The 21,061-nt window shown below is 37.1% G+C and overlaps 1 protein-coding gene across 2 annotated transcripts in view; it reads right to left on the bottom strand.

Annotated features, from left to right (window-relative positions):
• The window catches only part of ITGB3BP (integrin subunit beta 3 binding protein), a 40,342-nt gene extending 28,972 nt beyond the window's left edge, over nucleotides 1–11,370 (bottom strand). For both annotated transcript variants that reach the window (XM_058178577.1, XM_058178578.1), the window contains exons 1-2: nucleotides 11,272–11,370; nucleotides 2,947–2,989 (exon numbers count right to left, since the gene is read on the bottom strand). In XM_058178577.1, coding sequence (XP_058034560.1) covers nucleotides 2,947–2,989; nucleotides 11,272–11,282 — 54 coding nt within the window. In that variant the 5' untranslated portion in view covers nucleotides 11,283–11,370. The remainder of the gene's footprint in view (nucleotides 1–2,946; nucleotides 2,990–11,271) is intronic.
• Between the last annotated feature and the right edge of the window lie 9,691 nt (nucleotides 11,371–21,061).

The raw sequence follows: 21,061 nt of genomic DNA, 5'->3' as shown, positions 1-21,061 counted from the left end.
GTGCTTTAAATGCACAGAGAATGCAACCATTCTTTTCTCCTCCCTCCCCACCAATGTTCTATTTTATGCTCAGTTAATAAATCTTTAGAACAGACCCCAAATTAAAGAACCACAAAAACAACTCCCCACTTACATAGATTATCCCTCAGCCAGACCTAACTGATAGCGATAGCATTTAGACTTATATACTGCTTCATAGTGCTTTACAGTCCTCTCTCTACAGCGGTTTACAGTGTCAGCATATTGCCCCCAACAATCTGGGTCCTCATTTTACCAACCTCGGAAGGATGGAAGGCTGAGTCAACCTTGAGCCTGGTGAGATTCGAACTGCCAAATTGCAGGCAGTTGGCAGAAGTAGCCTGCAGTGCTGCATTCTAACCACTGTGCCCCCAAGACTTAAATAATACCTTTTTCTTCAAGCCTTTGTGGACCCCGTGTCGACATTGTGAGCCCCCAAAGGTCTGCTGACTACATGTTAAGAACCACTGACTTAGAGGACAGGATAATTTCCCAATTTACCTGTTCAATACAGTTCCAAGAAGGTGAAATTACTTCTGTAGGCTTAAGCTTACAGCAGGACCCAAGAATTAAGCAGCATAGTCCTAAAAGGCAAGATGTTCTTTTGCCTGATATTGACTCTGATTTAGACTGTGCTGTGCAAACTAACCTGTTAGATAATCCTCCTATCATCCCACCTATATAGAGGAAAGCTGCTAACTTACCTTTCACATTTTACTCCAGATGTTATTTCAATTTTTTTTAAAAGGCTGGCAATAACCTTAGCCTCCCCTAATCAATCTACTACATGCTCATTATCACCTCAGAATTGCTTGGTGCTACTAATCATGAAATGAAATCGTGAAAAAGGTGTCACCAATCACTCAGATGCTGCTTATAGATGATTCAGGAGAAAGGGAACATTCAACCTCAACAGATGCATTTCAAAGATGGAAGCCAGAATCTGAATATGATGAACTATTGCCTTTTCCTCCTTCACCATCACATTATAACTAAACATAACAGACTTACTATTTAATATAAAATTCCATATTCCTTTCCACATCTCCATATTGCTAAACATTGAAATGTATGTGTGTATAAAATAAACACTGATAATGTTTATTGCTCATTTATAATTGGAAATCTCTTTGCCGCCATAATAGAATGTATAACTGGAGAAGGGGGGTGGTGGCAAAAGCACCACGATTTACCAGGGAGAAGACAGTACACTCAGGGAAAAGCCCAAAATAAGAGACTGGACAGCTCTGACCTGGATGGGAGAGGGAGAAAGAAATTCAAGGAAGCAACATCCTATAATCTCTCAGGGGTACTTCTATTAGGTTAGAAGGTTATAGCTTTAATCTGGCAAGATACTGTCTATTAGGTGTAAGCAAATAAAGGGTTGGAGTCAATTGGATTTTGCTGTCTAATCCTTGGTCTTGGGCCTGATAGCTGCAGGTTTTTATTATGATTAACTTAATATTTATTAAATGCCATATAAAGAGCAAGACATTTCTAACTTCAGTTTTACTACTCAAAATTTAGGGGAAAATGGAGTAGAATGAAATAAGAAATTAAGAATATTCAGGATTTAATTCTTAGGATTACAAATTAAAGTTTCTATCACCTACATATATTCTCAAAACAGCCAAAAGAAGCTACCTCTGGATGAGATATATTATAGCAGTCTTGTAATTTGAACACTTTCTTGCAACATTTAGCAATACAGTTTTCACTCTGAGCAAAAAAGTAGTTCTCCCAATTTTCATGATTAATTTTACCTCTGATTTTTGAAAAAGTAATGAAATTATAAACCTGCAGCAAGAGATCTGACTGAGCAAACATGCCAAATAATTATTCTTAAAATAAACATTTCCCCCATTTTAAATTTCCATTTCAGAAGAAAAAGCAGCTTTAGGGTGGAATAAAATAATTTCAAGCTGGATCGCTTGTTTCCAAAAACACCCTTCTGACCTAGAAAACAGATGCAAAATTACAGTCACAGCTGTATTTACAGCACATAATGAATAATAGAAAATGAAATTGCAAATTACATTGCTAATGATTGTTATTTGTTTGGCTTGAATTTTGTTTCAATCCAAACAAAGAGAAAATATACATATTTTAGCAAGGTCAAATTTTCAGTTTAGCTAAGCTGTAGCAAATCTTCTGTAAAATAAAAAAAATGGCACATGCAAAGAAAAATGGAAAATCATTTTATTTACATTTTGATATATTTTCCTATTATTTGTTCTCTTCCACAAGCTACCTGGTTTAGCTTCACAGAAACACCCATAATTGGTATTGGAAGAAAATAAACTGGCATATGTCATGGCACAATGAGTTTAGAAACACACAGTGCCACATTTTACCAACAAGGGAGAACAAGAGAGAAACACAAAAACAATATAATTTCATTTTTATTGTGATAACTGAATGGGCAATTTATTACAATGTTACAGTATATTATTTTATGTTAAATTACTTCTCTCCGCTAATTACATACTCATCATAAAAATGTCTTTGTTTTGCTTCCAATTTTGCAGTTCATAATATGCAGATTATAGTATTATCATAATTGCATATTGTTATATGTACATTCAGATAGCAGTGCATTTGCTCCACCAATTATAAAACAAATTTCTAATAAACAATGTCATAAAAACATTTGGTGCTGGAGAGAGATTTGAATATAACAAAACAAAGAACAGCACTATATTTTCTTAGTTATAGTCAATTGTTTCATGCAAAGCCAGAATATTGTATAAAATAGCATTGCCTTCAAAGATCTCTAGCAATCACTTCTATACATTCAGATATATCGTATCATTATTAATTTGTTTATGACAATTTTTCTGAAATGTTGCTCATTTACACACACACACATTTTCTACAAAATAATTTACAAAATAATTTAAATACAGGACAGAAAAATAAAACTCTTACTTTTTCTGGAATAAGATTTTCCAGCTTCAAAGCTCTTTTAGCACTACAAAAGAAGGAAAGGAAAGGGAAATTTTAATCTAAGAAAATCCTTTACTGGTAGCTAGTAATAATCCCCATTAACTAATCCCAACCACATGCAAACAACATTTTCTTACAGTAAGAGCTAACCTCATACAGGTATACATTGAACAAGTTGGTAAATACTGCTTTGAAAACTGATCACATTTGTGCTGTTTTCTCACATGTGACATGCAGCTAGAATAAATACTTTGATTAGAATATCAATATCAGATTACCCAAACTATTTATTAACTATAAAGTACTAACAATGAACATTGTTATACAGAATTACATAGTAACTTACCTTGTTATTTTCCAAGGTGAAAAAAGCAATTCTTATATTTCAGCTCTTAACATGATTCAGTGCTGCTAGACTATGACTGAATTAAGGAACAGATGCTCTATGACTTTACAGGTCCCTAAACCATAAGAAAATATTTTCTCGTATTCTTCACTGTACTGATTCAGGAATGTGCCAGCTTCCTCTGTAAAATCTGTTTTCCTGAACTAGATGCCCAGCTGTTAATGGCAATATTAGAAATGAAAAGCTGAATATTTATAATATTTTAGATTGTACAGCTGTCTTCTAAAGAGCAGTTGTCAGAATTTTATTGAATGCAGACTAAATACTTAAAGAAAGAAAGGTCAACATAAATTAAGACTATTGTTCCCAGAGACAATTCCAATGTACCTTCTTAAATTTTAACAATATTTAAAGGACCATTTTTCCCTGTGAAAAAACTAAGAACCTTTAAAAATCATTTAATAAAGGCATCAGAAAATAATTTTAAATTAAACAATGTTTGCAGAGGGTTTTCATTTTAGAAAAGAACATTACAGGTATCACATTGGAAACAGGCCATTTTCCTGTTTCCAAACAACCACAGTGCTAGAATGAGTAAACCTCACCAAAAATTACCTGCATAAATGGCACCTGTGTGCAATGCCAAAGCCCAAGCTAATCTCCCACAAAATATTTTTACTTTATTTATTTTTTGAGATGAAACATATGAGAAAAGTTTAAAGATATCTTTGAAGTATGACTTTATATTGCTAGCTTGAACTGAAAATGAAAAACATTTTTGTCTTTAAAACAAACAAGCAGTGCTATATGGCAGTAATGGCTAACCTTTTTTTTCCTTGAGTGCCAAAAGCATGCGCGCGCACTATTGTGCATGCGCACATGTCCACACCCATAATGCAATGCCTCTCCCGCCCCCTGCACATGCACGCGCGATCCCTGCATATGCACACAACCCTCACACATGCGACCCCCGCTCCCTCCCCCCATGCATGTGTGTGCGACCCCCCCCTTTTGCCTCACATCCCAAAACAGTGCTGTGGGGGAGAAAGCCTTGCTTCCCAAAATGGCTGGTGGGGGGGAAGCCTCGCCTCCCAAAACAGCCCTGGGAGGGGAATCTTTGGAGATATGGGAAGGCACAGGCAGCAGAAAGTGAGGAGAAAGGTAGATTCCCCCCCCCGCATGCTGCGCATCTCCCGCTTGCAGGGCAGACCCGAAAATCAACTGACCAGCAGGAAGTGTGTGCATATGCAGTGGAGATGAGCTGGGCAACAGCTCACATGCCCGCAGAGAGGGCTTCGCATGCCACCTGTGGCACATGTGCCATACATACGCCATCACAGCTATATGGTATTTACATTTTTGATGTTAAAAGCCACTTGCATTCTTGCCAAGATACAATCAAAGCTGAAAGAATTTGACAAAATTCTTAACAGAATGTTCTTTTTAAAACATAGTGCCTGTATTGCTTAACGAATGCAGACTCCATTACATCTTCTGTATCTCAGTGGCAGCAAGGAAACACTGTGTACATTAATACATTCACTCTGCAAAGATGCTGTAGGGGACATGTATTTGCATTCGACACTAAGGCATGTTATGATGGAAGTTTTTATGGTGGACTTCAAAGAAAGCTGGAAGCAAAAGTACAGTGGAATCTGCACCCAAGATAGCTTTATGATTAGGATAAATGGCAAACTACATGAAAATCCCATTAAACTATAGCAAACTGGGAAAAAAATCTAGGAAAAACGGTAGACCGGCCAAGCAGTATGCTATTTAAAATCTGTCAGAGACTTTGGGTGGCAGCAGAGTTACAGCATACCCAAATTTTCTTTCCGCTGCCTGTGGAGATGCTGAAAACTTGGAAATAATTGAACTCGTTAGCCATTCACAGTCCAAGAAATTACCACTTTACCGGGAGAAGAAAAATCGAGTTGCCACATTTCTGTTACACAATTATTTTAGGTACATATTTCCCCTATGCAATAGCAGTAAAACTCAACAATTGCAAAGACCTTTACAAATTTAAGGAATGACATTTCTTAAATGGGAAAGTGAAGGGGCATCAATTCAAGGCTATATTGTGAAAAAGAAAGCATAATCTGAGAAGCATTTATTACGTTTCTTTTGTATTGCTCTTCTATATCATACAGTTATAGGAGGAAAAAATACTCTTTATTTAAGGACTGGTTTATCATTTAGATCAAATAGCCAAATGGGACAGTGAATCAATGAAATGTTTAACAGTGTACATGATGTGCTTCGGCTAATGCTGCCTATTAGTTGGAGGTAGCTTATTCCCATCTTCTCAAAAGTTAAGTCTTATGAATGCAATGAGACATGCTTCCATGTAAAAATATATAAGCAAGGCCAATGCTCAAGCCAATCTTCACCAAAATATTTTTACTTTATTCTCTTGAGATGAAACATAATGAGAAAAGTTTAAGGACATCTTTGAAGCATGACTTTATATTGATAGTTTTGATTTTAGGATTATTATGAAAAGGGATTACTGAAAAAAACATTTTTGTGTATAAAAAGAATAAAATACCATAAGTTATATGGTATTTAGGTTTTCATGGTAAGAGCCACTCATATTCTTGCCAAGAGACAATCAATAGAATAGAATAGTATAGAATTCTTTGTTGGCCAAGTGTGATTGGACACACAAGGAATTTGTCTTGGTGCATACACTCTCAATGTACTTAAAAGAAAAGATACATTCATCAAGAACCAAAGCTGAACAGTTGAGCCTTTGGTATTCTCTGAGCTTGTTTGCTTGCAGATAGTTTATTACCTGACTAGGTACAGTGTACAGAGTACACACTCATTATTGATACTGAGTGTGGTGTTTGCTCCCTGTTTATAAACTTGCTTTGCCATTGTTGGTGGGGGAATGGTTTTCTCATTCATACTTTCTTTGATTAGAGTATATATTTTTCCTTGGCTTCCTTAATTCTTCATAGGTTTTCAGGATCAGGGTACTAAGGAGAAAACCCAGAGCAAACACCACGCTCACTAGTATCAGTGATGGTGCCTAGTCAGGTAATGAAACATCTATGATCAAACAACTAAGCTCAGAGAGCACCAAGGACTCCACTATTCAACCTTAAGCTACGTATATTTTCTTCTATTGGTAAATCTAAAACAATTTCACAAAATTCTTAGCAGCATGTTCCCTTTTTAAATACAGGGCCCTGTAAATATAGAGACTGTAAAAATACATAAGCCTGTTTAAATTAAATTTATTTTCCCAAGAAATCCAGTGATGTGAAAGTCACAACACTCTTGCTCAGATGATTTCAACAGAACCTATCATAAATGATTGACAAGCCTTGGAACCACTTTCTGTCTTTTGAGCATAGCCTCAGTTGTGACATGGAATTCTTACGTTCTTATGCGATAAGGTGCACATATTACCCATTCATTAAAGCTGGTGTGACAACATAATATTGGAAATTTGGCATATTTTGAATGTTTTGAAGCTTCCCATCATCTCTCAGCAGCAAGACTGGCGATAGTAACTTCTAACTTAAGGCACCAAGTCACCTATTCCAGCAATAATTGCTTTTTTTTGGTTTTTGCTCTGAAAGAAATCCTATAACCTTCTTAGCAGTCTGAAACATAGTTATGAATCATAGTATATTCATTTTTTTGGCCATCTTGAGAATCAGCAATCCAAAACTGCAACATACAGCTGTTCTGCTCATTTTAACCTCAAGGAATCTACCAGTGTTACATCAATAAGTCTACATGAAAAACATGTACAATCTCCATTAAATGAAAAGCAGCTAGAATTCATATTTTTATGACAATCATATAGTTTAAAAGCGCTACAAAATTGAAAGCCTGATGAAATCAATCTGCACTACCCAAGAAAGTGTTTCTGAGAAGTCAACTGCCTTTTTTTTGAACTAGCAAGATACTAAACCAAATAAGGGTCCCTAAATCCAAAAGAACATTAACATATTTCAATGCTCTTTCAAAAGCTGGTCTCAAGGCAAATACTCTGCAAAAAAAAAAACCTCTTACAAGTTGAGATTGTACCCTTGTGGGGAAGGATCCATTGAATCCATAGCTCATGGCCAGTCGTTTTTCTATAAGAACACAAGGGCTTGCTTCATAATTCCCTAGCTGGCAAAGTATCCAGACAATTTTGAATTATTTTTGGTACAGTTGCTTTTATCATACCTGTAAATTTTATTTCTTTGAATGTAGTAGATTTTTTTACACTGTCTATAAATTAAATATGCCCTGATTGCCTCAGTGACCTAGTTATAATTTTATGTTCTTGGTTTTATTCAAAATAGAAAGTAATTATGTGAATAACTCTGAGAATTCTGGTCAACCATAATAAATTATTACTATCACCATTTCTATGGCTACATTAAACTTCTGAAATACTTCAGACATCTATTATACTGTGCACCTCATAATCCCTCAGCAATGGAAATACAAGATCTAGAATTTGATCCAAGTCATTCTGGGGAAATCTGAAATATTAATGAGTCACATGCAGAACATAGAATATAGAATAGTAGAGTTGGAAGAGATCTTGGAGGTTTTCTAGTCCAGACCCCTGCCCAAGCAGAATACCCTATACCATTTCAGATAAATGGTTGTCCAATTTTTTTTTTTTGAGCCTCCAGTACTGGAGCACCCACAACTTCTGAAGGCAAGTCATTCCATTGCTCTCACGTTAGAAAATGTCTTTTTAGTTCTAGGTTGCTTCTCTCCTTGATTAGTTTCCAACCATTGTTGCTTGCCTTGCCTTTTGGTACACGATTTTGCAGATTTTGAGCCACATTTTCTGCATCTCTGATTTTAAAGAACTATAAAAATGTACAGCAAATCCTGAAATAGACCTGGCACAGTTTAAAAGTAGAAACTCCTCACAGTATCAGGGCCAAATAAAAAGAAATATTATTTACCTACGTATTGGGGCAATTTGCCTTATTACTTCAGAGTTTAGTCCTCAGCTCTCCTCCAATCACCAAAAATTGACTACTTGGAGAATTAATAGAAGTCTGTCAAATATATGTCAGCTCACATATGTACATATGCCTGGACATTTTTAAAGCTCTTGCTAATGAATATATATGCTGATTATGGATAGGTTCACATAATATTTAAAGCCAAAATCAACCAAATTCTTAAGCAGATTATGGTCTAGCATTTTGTATAAACTCAAAGTTTGATGTTGTTCACTTTTTACTTTAATTGCATCTTACTAAAATAGCACTACCTGTATTTGCCTGCCAAACTAAACCATAAACTATAGTTTAGCATAGCATGTGGTATGAATCCAACCCCAATAGTTAGTTAGTGGCCAGTGAAAATTATGAATAACTTATATTCACTCAATGGATCATCATTATTGTATATTTCCCAGCAGCAGCAAATGTCAAGAGGAATGCTTAGTTCAAAAATAAAACTTTACATTTTAGTTGGAAGTATATATTTAATCATAGGTTGCTGAGGATCCTAATAGCATTGTGCTACGCTACCATGATTTATGTGATGTGTGAACCCAAAGAACATGAGTAACCTCGCCTATCCTTTTATTATGCAAAATATATAAACTTTTCTGAAACAACATAAAGTCTCAAAAGTAAATGTTTAGGACAAACTTTTAAATGGGAATTCTCATCAATTCTAAAATACTATAAAATGAAGAGAGATGGAAAAGAATGCTTCATTTCATAGTAGAAAACAAAATGAGTTATGTGTGTTATATTTTTTACCTTTTCACATAAACAAAAAAAAAAGGGAAATCCTCAACCTAAACATTAAAAATCTCAAGAGGACTTTTTCCTAATTTATCAAGTTAAAGCATGTTTAGCTCTGTAACAAGCAGGTGGAAATAACTTCTCACCTGAATATTCTACCCCATATGTTCATGGAAGTTTTTCACAATCATATCATTGTGTTTTTCATATCATTCCCAAACAGAAGTCAGTGTCACATAGGCTAGAAATGATTGGGCTGCTAATGTAATACATTTGGAGGACACCAGACTGGTGAAAGCTATTCACGTTAGAAATATTTATTACCATGGGGCAGAGGAAACTCAAAAGCTGTACACACTCCAAAGCACAACTCCCATAATTATTTCTATATATTTCTGCATTAATAACACTCTGAGCGGCAGCTTAGTGTAAAGGTTAAGGCATCAGGCTAAAAACCAGGAGACCATGAGTCCTAGTTCTACCTTAGGCACAAAGCCAAATGAACTGGCCTTGGATAGTCACCCTTTAGACCTAAGCAACAGGTAATGGCAAACAACTTCCGAAAAACCTTTTTCAGAAAGATTTTCAGTTCAGAAACTGCTGCCATGAGTGAAAACTAATTTGCCAAACACATGCAAAAATTAGCATCATACCTAGAATAGAATAACAGAGTTGGAAGGAACCTTAGAGATCTATAGAGCACTGCACACAGAACAACTAGTGACAAGAACAGTTTTTTCCCCGAACACCATCACTTTGCTAAACAAATAATTCCCTCAATACTGTCAAATTATTATTATTATTATTATTATTATTATTATTATTATTATTATTATTATTATTATTATTATTATTAATTGAATTTCTAGACCGCCCTTCTCCCGAAGGACTCAGGGCGGTGTACAGCCAGGCTAAAAACATACACAATATACAATATTAAAAACTAAATTAAGACAGTTATTACACAATTGGCCGAAAAATTAAAATAATTAAAATCTAAAAAACCCCAATTTAAAATATAAATAGAATTTAAAATTTAAAAAACTAAACAGTTTAAAAACTGTTTAGTTTAGTTTAGTAAATTATTTACTAAATCTGCACTACTATTAATCTTCTCATCGTTCCCATCACCCATCTCCTTCCACTTATGACTGTATGACTGTAACTGTAGCTTGTATCCTTACGATTTATACAGATATTGTTTCCTGATTGCTTATTTGTAGCCTATGACTATCATTAAGTGTTGTATCATTAAGTGTTAAATTTGTACCCTATGACTATCATTAAGTGTTGTAAGTGTTGTACCTTGATGAAGGTATCTTTTCTTTTATGTACACTGAGAGCATATGCACCAAGACAAATTCCTTGTGTGTCCAATCACACTTAGCCAATAAAAAATACTATTCTATTCTATTCTATTCAAGTTCAACCCCCCTGCTCAAGCAGGAAACCCTATAACCATTTCAGACAATGGTTGTCCAATCTCTTCTTACAAACCTCCAGTTTTGGAGCTACCCACAACTTCTTGTTCCACTGATTAATTGTTCTGCAGGAAATTCCTCCTTAGTTCTAGATTGTTTCTCTCCTTGATTAGTTGTCACCCATTGCTTCTTGTCCTGTCTTCAGGTGCTTTGGAGAATAGATTGACCCACTCTTTTTTGTGGCAACTTCTGAGATATCGGAACACTGCTATCGTGTCACCCGTAGTCCTTCATTTCATTAAACTAGACATACCCAATCCCAGCAACCCTTCTTTATATGTTTTAGCCTCCAGTCCCCTAATCATCTTTGTTGCTCTTCTCTGTACTCTTTCGAGAGTCTCAACACCTACGACAACACCACCTAAATACACTCCTCTGTCAGTGTGGAACACAGTTAACGGAATAGGTCTCTGTCCGTCCCCCGGCTAAACAGACACTCTTAACTGACACTCCATGGCAGGGGGTCTCCAACCGTGGCAACTTTCAGACTTGTGGACTTCAACTCCCAGAATTCCTCAGCCAGCAAAGCTGGCGGAGGAATTCTGGGAGTTGAAGTCCACAAGTCTGAAAGTTGCCACGGTTGGAAACCCCTGCTCCATGGCACCATCAGAACTCGTTGGTCTTCGGCTGCGTTCGCAAGACCTGCTGAATTTAAATGCGACCAGCAAACCCAACCTCGGCCCTGCGCTGCCAGCCAATCCGCCAGCAATGGTGCCCCTCCGCTGCCCCCTCACCCCAATTTCCCTCTTACCGCGGCATCATGACCACTTCCAAGCCTTTCCGCGGCAGCGAAGCTGAGACTCCCGCCCCAAGTCCAAACGGTGCACCGCTCAAAAGCGGCCGGGCGGGAACTTCAACCCCCTAGCCTGAAAACGGCGTTTATTCTGCTCGCTGTTGTCGTTCTCTTTTCCTCTTGCCCTTTTCGCGTACCATCAGATTTTCACCAAAATCCCCCCTAATTATTTGCAGGCGAGCAGTGGCAAGAAACAGAAAAGAGGCAGCCTTAAAACTCTGTATTTTATTTTAGGAAAGATCAAGCAAAGTCAGAATGAAAATAACCAGAGTTGGGTTGATATTTTTCCTTCAGTGGTTAAGGTGAGTTCTGCTAAGCGATAAGTTTTCCTGAAAAGAATTGCAGTGTCTTAGGCTCTTTGGTATTTCACAGATGAAATTAAGGCTGTTGTTTGTCATTACTCTTCTTATACGCATGTGGGTGAACCAACAAAGATTTAAATAACATCATCAATAACTGAAAGGAAAATTATATTTTTTCCAGGTGTGGGAAAATATTGTAGTAAATAAAAAGTGAACTTTATCTCAGATATCCTAAGGATAGTCATGCTTGTGTTCTGGAAAGAAAAAGCTATGCATGCCTTGAAATATTTTGACTTAACTCTGCCAGTTCCAAGTGTAAATTTTATAAAAAGTGGTTTGGAACCTATGTCTTACATAGATTAAGTTTTTTTTATTTTACAGGTGAGTCAGTCTCTGTGATATCGTAGGAATTAGCTGTTTCCCCAGTGGGATCTGATATAGGTGTTGAATAATGGCACTCTGGCCAATTGCCAAAGAATCTACAAAAATAGTTGCTTGTAATAATAGTCATATTATTGCTGCCCTGAATCAATGCACAGCAGGATAAAGCCCTCTGCATTCAATGTTATAGAATGTCATCAGCCATACTGATTCATTGCAGATTGAGAGATAAATTTTGCTGACCCTAACCATCCTTCCTGTCCATCTCGCTATCCAGAACGATTCACTATACCACATTGGCTTTCAAATATATGTAAATTTAATTAAATGTTAAATGAATCATTGCATCTGAGCCTCCCCAGCTTTACCGATTTCTGGCTATCTATTGAGCACATCAATATTTCTATACAATAATATAACATTGCTGTTTCCCAATTTGTAAAATTAGTTCTCCACTAATATTGAGAGTTCTCATTCAAACAACACCTCCAACTATCCTTTTCCTTCAATGATCCTGTGATTCACTCATCTCTCTTATAGACTATGGAATAAACATTGGTTTCCCTCCCCCACCCAGCTACCAATTATCATTACTTTTGAGTAATATTTTGTCAGATGCAATTGATTTATTTTATTGAGGTTTATTTAAAACATTTATATAGCTGCCCATCTTTTTGCCAATTCTGGACAGCTCTCAATCAATATACTTATAAGCATAGATCTTCATTAGACTGCAGGTTTGTGTTATAATCTGAAGCATAATAGAATCATGTTTATATTGTTTGCCATTTTCATTCCGTTGTGGCCATATTATAGGTAATATCTGAGAGAAGACATATTAGTTGAGTAACAACTACTACCTAATCCTTCAACACCTCAATTGTGCAGAGTGAACAAGGGTAGGAAGTAACGGAGTTTCCTTTAGTACAAATCAGATTTATTATCCTAGTATATCAAGGTGACATCAATAACGTATTGGGAGGACTACATTGCAGAATATTCAGTATGAATTATTAGATGTGCATGGTTGTGTTCTAGTCTTGCTGATAGAAAAATGACTCAGAAAAGCATTATGAAGGGAAAATAGTTTTAAGTGTAAATATGAGATAATAATTCTGGAGAAATAATAGGAATTAGACTTTGAAAATTCCACATCTGGCTTCACACCATATTAGCCTCGCCAAAATTATCTCTAGGAATATATTTTTTTTAATTGAACTTTCAATGCAGCTTTTATTTGAATAACCATAGTGAAAAAGCTTTCTTCTACTTAAATAATCTGCATACTGCATAACTGCCCAAATGAGAAATGGCTAAATAATGACAGAGTTCATGAGCAGTGACAAATGTTCATACTTGATGGAATGGATGACTATAAAATTAACATCCTTTTGTTCACTCATTGGCTAGAACTCCTTTGTATGTGCTAACACTGGTCCTTAATTATTATAGTGACAGAAGTTTGCAGTAACTGGACTGTGTCCCTGGGGTCCTCCTTATGCCACTGTAGTATGAAACTGTCAAGCAAGGCGAATAGTTGTTATAAATAGGATACTTTATCCATGATAAGCAATTATTATCTTTCTTTTCCAAGTGTAAAAGGCCTAGATAATTCAAAAAGTTGCACGTGATTTAGGCCTCTCAAGTAAGGCTCCAATGAGTCCTGAAGGGGTCCCAACCTATTGTTGTCTTCTTACTGAACTTGATGTATTCAATTTATTATACCAGAATATATTTTTCAGAAGTCAGCCCTGGATAAAATGATTTTACAGGCTGTTCTACCAACAATACAGTATGCTACAGTTTAATGCACTTTGTGAAGGTCTTCTAAAAGCTTAAATCATTACTGGTAAAAAAAGAAAATGTCAATTAACATTTACTAATTATTCACGAGAAAAAGACTTGGTTAATTATAGTTTGAAAAGAAATGCTGTACAGGATGTCACTTGTAGTAGATGATGTAGAGCTGTTTTCCATAGACCTACTGAATTTACATTCACTTGACTCTTTTCTGGAAAACAGAAACCACAACTAACTCTGCACCAAAGATAATCAAATTCTGGCAATAATTGGCTGAACTTTTACAATAATTTTAACAAAACATATTTTTATTAATGCGTGCTTGCAATTCAATAATGTACATCAGGGGTCCCCAAACCCCAGACCACGTTCCATTACTGGGATGTGGCCTTTTACAACTGGGCCGCATGACTGGCTGGCCAGTGCACACGTGCAGCTTATCTTGTGCAAGCAGCAGCTGGTGTGCATACTCGCAGCTTGACTGCCACAAGTGGCAGGCTGGTGTGTATGCAGCTTGATTTGCACGAGCACAAGCCTGCACACAAGTGTGCATGGCGGGCTGCCACTTGCACAGTCCTGTTCTTTTCTCCACTTTTTTTTTTTTAAATTTAATCCACTCACCCGCCGGCTGGGTTGCCAAGCTGTAAAGGTTGGGGTTCACTGAACTACATAGAGGAACAAATGTGCCACAATAATTCCCATTCAGGTGTTACAATTATTTTATATTTCATCTTTCATCTGAGGAATTCTAGAGAATTTCCCACTTAAACAATATTGTAGGATAAGTGAGTTAATCCATAAGTGAGATAATCCAGAGTCAGTGAGTTCATAGATGTTTGGGAATTTGAATCTAGTCAAAAAAGAACTGCACTCTTAAACATTCTTTCTAAAAGGCAAATTCCATTCAGTTTACTGGAGTTTGTATTATTAATTAAATACATGAAATTAGATTGTAAAGAATTGTAAAGTATTTTGTTTTGGTCTTAGCATGTCAAGCTTACCATGGTAGCTTGTTAGTTATGGTTTCCAATTTAGGTTATGCAGATCCAAAAACTGAAGCTTATTCAACCCATGGTCAGAAGTCATGACTTAGCATAATGTGTAAGTCTCTACAGTGGGAGAATAAAACCTGTTTGTCAGTAGTAGTTACTACTTTGTACAGCATTCTGTTTCGATTTTGCCAATGGAACATTCTGGTAGAGAAGAAAGGTCGAATCTTCTAATCTCCAGGAATCTCTGCTACCAGGCCAGCAGTTGGCACAATTGAAAATTTTTTAATTTTTGCATTCTGGTTGTTTAGACTTCAGAAAGGCAGTGCAGTGTGTGAGCCCTACCTCTCATACACTCAGATTAGGGAAATGATATCAGCGAGGTACAGATAGTCCGCAACATATTCATTTAGCAACCATTCAAAATTATGATGGTGCTGAAAAAATGTGATTCATGACTAGTCCTCAGCCTTAAGACCATTGCAGTATCCTGGTAATCATGTAATAAAATGTTGGTTGTTGGCAACTGGCATGTATATACAACAGTTGTAGCGTCCCAGGGTCACATGATCACCATTTGCAATCTTCCCAACTGTGTTGTGCCTCGTCCTCCCTCCTCTCCTCTGCCGGGCCTGCCTTGTCCTCCCTCCTCTCCTCAGGCGGGCCCCTCCCATCTCCTGCCGGGCCTGCTCTCAGATTCAGAGTCTGATAATGAAGAGGAACGGCCTGGCATGCCTCCAGCCCCCAGCCCTGGCCCCATGCCTGGAGGGGATGTCAGGAATGAACAAACAAACCTCACTCACACGCAGCCATCAGAGGCAGTCAGCCACGGATTGGAATTGCCCGGGCCTGCTCCTTCTGACCCCTCCCTTTCTCAAACAGCAGAAGACAATCTAAAGTGGGAGGATCCGCGCTTCCGGAGATCTGAGAGGCGACATCAGCAGAAGGAAGGGAGGGGCAGGCCTGGATAAGTGCTGAGTCATGGAGCCACACCCCATAGCCTAAATAAAAGACCAGCTTGAGTCAAGCAATTTGAGTCAAGCAAAGTCTCATCTGGTTTGCTGAAGTCACACCTTGGATTCCTGCCTGCCCTGAGAAATCTGAAAGGAATTTGGCAAAGCTGCAGAGGCTTCGTGGCCACGCTTGATATAGACTTCCCAGACCCGGTCGTCGGAGGGGGAATGGGACACGACAAACTGGCTTCTGACAAACAAAGTCAATGGGCCAAGCCAGATTCATGTAACAATTGCAATGATTTGCTTAATGACCATGGCAAAAAAGTCATATAATCAGGCACAATTCACGTGTTTAGTGGTGAAAGTTCTGGTACATTGTTTAGAGATGGAACAACACTTTGTTTAGTGATGGAAGTTCTAATCCCAATTGTTGTCGTAAGTCAAGGGCTACCTGTACAACTGGAAAACAGGTTGCAGCAGGAATTGTAATCCTGTGTATTACTCCAAAGCAATGTGTGAAGTCTGCAGGAGACAGGGAGTTTGGTACCTTCAGGTTTCTGTCTTGGAAGACTTACCAATTCACTGTAGAACATTATCTTGTACTAATTTCATGGATTTTCATTTTTGCATGTTATCATGATGCTATGATTTATTTTAATGAAATGCATTTTGGAATTGCACCTAAAATCTGGGTTTTGGCAGAATGATTGATCTACGAGTTTGATATTATTATTGTGAACTATTCCAGAACCCCTGTGGTTTAATAGCAGTATACTAATGTTACACATTTTTATGGAAATATAAATATAAATGGAAGTTTGTGAAGCTTTCTTTTTACAGAAACAGAAGTACAGTGGCTAATTTTTTAATGTTTTTCCCATAACCAGAGGGGATGGACAGATGGTGATGTGTAGTGAAGCTTCCAAATAAAAGAAATGGGCTCTAAATATGATTGCATTATTCACAGGATGTCTGGTGACTTAGTTAGAAGAGTACTACATTGCCATTCTGTAAGCAAATGCCATTCTCTAAAAATTCTGAAATAAAAAAAAAATCAGCGTTATGAAGATGCAATGTTTTATAAAGATTGCAGAGAAGCTTATTTAGCGGTCTCTAAAAGTAGTTTGGAAACTGAATCAAAATAACAGCTGTGTTTTTTAATTGAAATATTTAAAAAGTGTTTAACGGGTGTCAAACTGGTGGCCAGATGTATCACACACAGGCCACGCCCACCTTAGCTCCACAAATGGGGAAAATGTCATGAAATGTAACATGACGGCAACGTGACATGGTAAGTTTGACACCTGTGTGTTAAAATATCAGTGATGCACAGCATGTGAGTGTTTAATTCACCATTTCATATTATATCTGGGGAACATAGATTCATAGTTGAAACCATTGTAGCATATTTTAGATCATCAGCCTGCTGACTGCCTGTCTTATCTGCCCTCCATTGTTATTATACGGTGTTGTTGGAACTTAAGTGTGAGGTATCAGGAGCACATCTGGAAGGATTAATTATGATAAACAAATGAGCTCCAAGGAGGAAGAGAACCGTTTTTCAGATGATGTTTACTTTCTGCTTCCCCATCTAACCAAGTGCTAGATATGCTCCATGGAGAGGACCATAGAATTTGGCTCAAAATAGATGCATTAAGCCCACTCTATGATTAATATATCTGTGGATAATTTCATTTAAAAACTGGGGGGGGGAACCATTGCCCCAAATTGCATTTGCATTTGCTGCAAATCACAAATCGTTGCAGATCACTAATCAAATTGGTATATGCCCGTGATGGCGAACCTATCTGTGGGCACGTGAGCGTTGCCCTAGCTCAGCTCCAGTGCGCATGTGCACACCAGCCAGCTAATTTTCGGGCCTTCTGGGCCTACCGGAAGTTGGGAAACAGGCTGTTTCCAGCCTCCAGAGGGCCTCCATGGGATTGGGGAAGGCTGTTTTCACCTTCCCCAGGCTCCTAGAAACTCTCTGGAGCCTGGGGAGGTTGAAAAATGGGCCTACTGGGCCCACCATGCCATTTTGTGCCAAAAGTGTGGGGAACATGGGGGTGTGTGCGTGCATGTGCAGAGGTGGGGGGGGCATTGAATTATGGGCATGGGCACGCATGTGCATGACCCCCCACCGCGCTTCCCCCGCTTTTGGCACGCGACTGCAAAAAAGTCACCTCTCACCGACCCGTGCGCTCTCACAGAGAGGGACTCCTCAGGATGCCGTCAGCTAGGCAGTGCCGTCTGGCGACACCCAGGGGAAGGGCCTTCTCTGTGGGGGCTCCCACCCTCTGGAACGAACTCCCCCCAGGACTTCGGCAACTTCCGGACCTCCGAACCTTCCGTCGCGAGCTCAAAACACATCTATTTATCTGCGCAGGACTGGATTAGATTTTAAATTTATATGGGTTTTAATGGGTTTTATTATTTATTATTTATACTGCTTTTTAATAATTCGGCTGTGTAAAATAAGTTTTTTAACTGCTATTTTAGTCTGTATTTATATGTATTTTTACTTGCCTGTGAACCGCCCTGAGTCCCTAGGGAGATAGGGCGGTATATAAATATGATAAAATAAATAAATAAATAAATAAAATATGCTATTCCTACAGTTTTCTGGGGTCATAAGTTTCATGGGTTGTCTGCCCCTCATTTACAAGAACATGCTGAGTTTGCAAGAAATTGATAGAGCAAACAAGAAATACATACTTTTTAATTTTTTAATATATTTATCCATACAACAAAAAACAGTTTTTGTCAAAAATTCTTTTGTAGTCTTCTTACCTGGTGGGTATTTGTGGCTTTTTTACAGTTAGTAGTGGTCAAATATCAGCATTAGCTTTTGCTAATCTACATATTAAAGATGAATGTGTGAACTTTTCCCTGATGTTTTTTTCATCTTTATCCACATGACCTTTCAGTACATGACAAATATTTGCCAATGCCCATTTGAAGATCTATTCAGTACAGACAGTATTTTTATATAATTAGAGCTATCTGACGAACATCTGTTAATTATATCAAACTACTGATAAAAGAGTCAAATTGCTAGAATGAGACAGAATGCATGATGGTTGATAAATAAGATAAATTCTGCTTTATAATTTGTAATATTTATGACATGTATAACTGGTATGCTTCATTCCCCCCTCCCCCCTTTCAATCGTGTCCGATTCTCTGAGACTACCTGGACAAATCTCTGCAGTTTTCTTGGCAAGGTTTTTCAAAAGTGGTTTGCCATAGTTTCTTTCTTAGGATTGACTAGTCCAAGGTCACTCAACTGTCTAGATGCCTAAGGCAGGACTACAACTCAGTCCCCCGCTTTCTAGACTGATGCTTACCCACCACACCAAACTTTCACTATTCTTCAAAATGAGGTACATAAATGAATTGCAGCTACTTGCTAAAATAGAAGGTTATGAACTAGGTGAAAATATCTCAAGGCACTTACCGGCATCCAACTGTTCTTTGCAAGTACATTTAAAGAGTAATGTAAAACACCTTGTTTTAAAAGTCTTTGGAGGCAAGTTAGCATTTCACAGCAAGTATAGTTCCCAGGAAGTACAAATAATATGCATGTAACAGAATTTTACAGTATCTCTCTAGAGAGTTGGGATTTCTCCAGGGTTTTTTTTTAATGAAGATTGTGTCAAAGAAGGAAGCTAAGCAACCTCTTCAGGTAACTAAAATAGCCATATAGCAAAAAATACCATGTAATGGTTAATTGCAAAATATGAACAGTGGAAAGTATATATAAATGTTGCCAGACCTTTAGAGGATCTCCCACTCCATCCCCTACCCCCGTACCTGAAGTCTTCTCACAAACTATGCTGCAAACTTAGCAGAATTCAGATTGCAGTTAATCATTTAGCAATGGAGGCTGCTGTTCAAAAGAAAAAAACGGTAAAAGTGCCATTAGGTAATACAGTGCCAAAAGGAAATGTATGGATTGTGATCAATATTTCTAGATATGATCTAAAAATGTAAATAGATGCTGTAAATTGTTTCAGATGCAGTTTTTTCTTCCATACAAATCTATTTTATAATAGATTTCAGCAGCGATGAACAGGTGTGTCACATATGTTATACCTGCATATAAGGTGTGGGCTGAAGCCAGTAAAGCAGAACTATAGCTGTAATTTTAGAAACCAAATTGTGACCCTCAGGGCAATGTGGCAACTGGAAAAAGATAACATAATTTTTACACCAAAACCTGTTAATTCAAGAATGATTGCAAAAATATAAATTTTTATTTCGTTTCTGGTATTGCGCTAATAGAATAGAATAGAATTTTTTATTGGCCAAGTGTGATTGGACACACAAGGAATTTGTCTTGGTGCATATGCTCTCAGTGTACATAAAAGAAAAGATACGTTCATCAAGGTACAACATTTACAACACAAATGATGGTCAATATATCAATATAAATCATAAGGATTACCAGCAACAAGTTATAGTCATACAGTCATAAGTGGAAAGAGATTGGTGATGGGAACTATGAAACGATTAATAGTAGTGAATGAAATAGTAGTAATGAAACAGAGAGGCGCACTACCCACTATAGTTGTCAACAACTAGCAGAATAAAATCTACAAATTTGGATTGCTTTGAAAAAAAAACCAAATGTATCAGTTTCAACAAATGTGAATATTTTGCTTTATTGTACAGTCCTTCAGCAAGCCAGGCAAAATCCATCTCAAAGGCCTGTTACAATAATAAATATTAGATACTACTACACTATATTTTACAGTGGATAGAACCAATTTGGCACCATTATTTCATTGATAACTTTAGTTTCATTAATGCCAGAAATTATAATTTGTCGTTATTGCCACAAACTTAAAAAAAACTTGCTAGTATCTGTCATTCTAGTTCTTTTCTTTGTATATAATGAGTTGACTCATGTATCACTTATGTTCAAAAATTGAAGAAACAGTTGAACATAAAATATAGTGTATCAACCATCTGTTTATCATTTCATTGATTTAAGAGAGAGATTGAGTAGATTTTATTTCAAATATTGGTTGTGATGCAGCCAGCAGGAAACATTTAACTGTTTCATTGACTGTAGGGCAAGAAGCTTAATTAAATAATTCGCTGTCTCTCTGAAATTAGGTGGAGTCAGAACTACTGAAGTATCATCAGTGGTTTAATTTAATTTGTGTTCTTCCCTCAATTGCAAAGGAAATAATATAAAAGTTCCATAAATAAGTGTTTCTTTTTTTGCTTAAATAGTACAAATTAAATAATACAATTACAACTCAGAAAATCAAAATCAAACTCAAAATCAAACTCAAAATCAAACTCAAAGTCC

This window comes from Ahaetulla prasina, chromosome 3 (assembly GCF_028640845.1).
Source record: "Ahaetulla prasina isolate Xishuangbanna chromosome 3, ASM2864084v1, whole genome shotgun sequence".
NCBI classification, from domain to species: domain Eukaryota; kingdom Metazoa; phylum Chordata; class Lepidosauria; order Squamata; family Colubridae; genus Ahaetulla; species Ahaetulla prasina.
This window is presented reverse-complemented; position numbering and strand designations above follow the sequence as displayed.